The following is a 3531-nucleotide window of genomic DNA, read 5'->3' as shown; positions in this document are numbered from 1 at the left end:
CTCCCAGTGACAGGGTGAAGCACCTATCTTCCCCCCCCCCCCCCCAGTGACAGGGTGATTTCCCTCTCCCCACCCCCAGTGATGGGATGATTCCCCTCCTCCCCACCCCCCCCAGTGACGGGGTGATTCCCCTTTCCCCTCACACCCCTCCCAGTGACAGGGTGAACCACCTCTCTTCCCCCCCCAATGACAGGGCGATTCCCCCCCAGTGATGGGGTGATTCCCCTCCTCTCGTCTCCCCCCCCCCTCCAGTGATGGGGTGATCCTCCTCTCTCTCCCCCCCCCCCCCCCCCCCCCCCTCCAGTGATGGGGTGATCCTCCTCTCTCTCCCCCCCCCCCCCTCCAGTGATGGGGTGATCCTCCTCTCTCTCCCCCCCCCCCCTCCAGTGATGGGGTGATCCTCCTCTCTCTCCCCCCCCCCTCCAGTGATGGGGTGATCCTCCTCTCTCTCTCTCTCCCCCCCCCCCCCCCCTCCAGTGATGGGGTGATCCTCCTCTCTCTCTCTCTCTCTCCCCCCCCCCCTCCAGTGATGGGGTGATCCTCCTCTCTCTCCCTCTCTTCCCCCCCCCCCCCTTCCAGTGATGGGGTGATCCTCCCCTCTCTCCCCCCCCCCCCCCCCCCTTCCAGTGATGGGGTGATCCTCCCCTCTCTCCCCCCCACCCTTCCAGTGATGGGGTGATCCTCCCCTCTCTCCCCCTCCTCCCCCCCCCCTCTTCTCCAGTGATGGGGTGATCCTCCTCTCTCTCCCTCCCCCCTCCAGTGATGGGGTGATCCTCCTCTCTCTTCCCCCCCCCCCCCCCTCCAGTGATGGGTGATCCTCCTCTCTCTCCCCCTCCCCCCCCCTCCAGTGATGGGGTGATCCTCCTCTCTCTCCCCCCTCCCCCCCCCCAGTGATGGGGTGATCCTCCTCTCTCTCCCCCTCCCCCCCCCTCCAGTGATGGGGTGATCCTCCTCTCTCTCCCCCTCCCCCCCCCTCCAGTGATGGGGTGATCCTCCTCTCTCTCCCCCTCCCCCCCCCTCCAGTGATGGGGTGATCCTCCTCTCTCTCCCCCTCCCCCCCCCTCCAGTGATGGGGTGATCCTCCTCTCTCTCCCCCTCCCCTCCCTCCCCCCCCTCCAGTGATGGGGTGATCCTCCTCTCTCTCCCCTCCCCCCCCCCCCTCCAGTGATGGGGTGATCCTCCTCTCTCTCCCCCTCCCCCCCCCCCTCCAGTGATGGGGTGATCCTCCTCTCTCTCCCCCCACCCCCCCCTCCAGTGATGGGGTGATCCTCCTCTCTCTCCCCCCACCCCCCCCCTCCAGTGATGGGGTGATCCTCCTCTCTCTCCCCCCACCCCCCCCTCCAGTGATGGGGTGATCCTCCTCTCTCTCCCCCCACCCCCCCCTCCAGTGATGGGGTGATCCTCCTCTCTCTCCCCCCGCCCCCCTCCAGTGATGGGGTGATCCTCCTCTCTCTCCCCCCGCCCCCCCCTCCAGTGATGGGGTGATCCTCCTCTCTCTCCCCCCGCCCCCCCCTCCCTCCTCCAGTGATGGGGTGATCCTCCTCTCTCTTCCCCCCCCCCCCCTCCAGTGATGGGGTCTCTCTCTCCTCCTCCTCTCCCTCCCCCAGTGACGGGGTCTCTCCCCCCCCCCCCCCAGTGACAGGGTCTCTCTCTCCTCCTCTTCTCCCTCCCCAGTGACAGGGTCTCTCCCCCCCCAGTGACGGGGTCTCTCTCTCCTCCTCTTCTCCCCCCCCCCCCAGTGACGGGGACTCTCTCTCTCCTCCCCCCCCCCCTCCCTCCAGTGACGGGGTCTCTCTCTCCTCCTCCTCTCCCTCCCCCAGTGACGGGTCTCTCCCCCCCCAGTGACGGGGTCTCGCTCTCCTCCCCCCCCCCTCCCCCAGTGACGGGGACTCTCTCTCTCTCTCTCCTCCCCCCCCCCCAGTGACGGGGACTCTCTCTCTCTCTCTCTCCTCCCCCCCCCCCAGTGACGTGGTCTCTCTCTCCTCCTCTTCCCCCCCCCCCCAGTGACGTGATCTCTCTCTCCTCCTCTTTCTCCCCCCCCCCCCAGTGACGGGGTCTGTCTCTTTCACCCCCCCCCCCCCCAGTGACGGGGTCTCTCTCTCCTCCTCTCCCCCCTTCCTTCCCCCCCCCCCCTCCCCAGTGACGGGGTCTCTCTCTCTCTCTCTCTCCCCCCAGGTGACGAGGCGATTCCCTCCTCCTCCCCCAGACTCACCAGAAGAAGGTGATGGTCCCATCATCAAACACCTCGGACTCGGTGCTCCTCCGCTCGCGCTCCTGCTCCTCCCTCCGCCCGCTGACACCGCTTTTCCTCGCCGGCTCTCCCCGGAGCTGGAGCTGCTGCTGCTGCTGCTGCTGCTGCTGCCGACCGCCGCCAGGCTCCAGGCCCCCGGCAGACCGTTGGGCTCTCCCGCGGACGCCTTCCTGACTGCATTGCGGATCATGCTGCACCGAGTCCCTGCAGCTCCTGCTCTCCCGTGTCACCAACCGCCGTTTCACAGCCGGGCCCACAAACCCATCACCACGCATGTGCGGCCACTCGTGCGGACCAGCCCCTTCCGCTACTCAACACGAGGTTAAGGGGGCACGGCTGAAAACAACAGCGAGGCTAAGGGGGCACGGTTGATAAACACGGGCAGCTTAAGGGGGAACTGCAGATAACCACAGCGAGGCTATGGGGGCACGTGTTGTAATTACAGTGAGGCATGTGGATGCACTGCGAGGCAAGGGGATGGGTGGTCGTGTCCTGAAACCACAGGGAAGCTAAGGGGGCATTTGTTGTGAGTGTTTTTGTGCCACAAGTCAGACATGGCGGTTCCTTCTGATGTCAAAGCACTTTCACACTGTAGTCACAAATGTTTTTAAGGGGAAGTAAAAAGCATTGAACATTTTAAAAAATACAAATTAGCTGCATGATATGTGGACCCCTTTCCCAAAATTGAATTGCAGTTTTAATACTGTTGGAAATGAAAATCAAGTGATTGTGGTCCAATTATCGAGCAACAAATGAGCCAAAGGCAGAACCTCTCGAGACTGATTACTAAACCTAGTGCTCTCCGACTAAGCCCCACTCTCTGCAACTGGATCCTCAGTTTTCTGACCCACAGGCCACAATCAGTGAAGAGTGGCGGACAATATTTCATCATCATTAACACTCAACACTGGAGCCCCCAGGGGTGCGTACTCAGACCCCTACTGTACTCATTTACAAGTTCGCTGATGACACCACCATAGCTAGTTGAATCTCAGATGGCGACAAAACAGACTACAGACGGGAGGTGGAAGACCTGGAAAAATGGTGCACTGAGAATAACCTGGCTCTCAATGGCAGCAAAACCAAGGAACTCATTATTGACTTTCGGCAGGATGTTACTCATGCTCCCCTACACATTAACAGCACAGAGGTGGAACGAATGGAGACTGTCAAGCTCCTGGGAGTGGTCATCCACAACAATCTTCCTTGGACTCTTCATGTGGATGCACTGGTTCCAAAGGCCCAACAACGTCGTCTTCAGGCAGCTGAGGAAATTTGGC

General features: G+C 62.4%; 1 protein-coding gene across 5 annotated transcripts in view; it reads right to left on the bottom strand.

The window, feature by feature from the left end:
• ptdss2 (phosphatidylserine synthase 2) overlaps window positions 1-2593 on the bottom strand; it is a 95115-nt gene extending 92522 nt beyond the window's left edge. Inside the window, exon 1 of one of the 5 annotated variants that reach the window (XM_043706178.2) lies at window positions 2213-2593. In XM_043706178.2, coding sequence (XP_043562113.2) covers window positions 2213-2526 — 314 coding nt within the window. In that variant the 5' untranslated portion in view covers window positions 2527-2593. The remainder of the gene's footprint in view (window positions 1-2212) is intronic. The other 4 variants (XM_087996734.1, XM_087996735.1, XM_043706177.2 and 1 more) reach the window with 4 other exon arrangements.
• Window positions 2594-3531: the final 938 nt, after the last annotated feature.

The sequence above is a fragment of the Chiloscyllium plagiosum genome, unplaced genomic scaffold (genome assembly GCF_037043375.1).
Source record: "Chiloscyllium plagiosum isolate Xiang-an unplaced genomic scaffold, Cpla_swu_hap1 HiC_scaffold_18, whole genome shotgun sequence".
Classification (NCBI taxonomy): domain Eukaryota; kingdom Metazoa; phylum Chordata; class Chondrichthyes; order Orectolobiformes; family Hemiscylliidae; genus Chiloscyllium; species Chiloscyllium plagiosum.
This window is presented reverse-complemented; position numbering and strand designations above follow the sequence as displayed.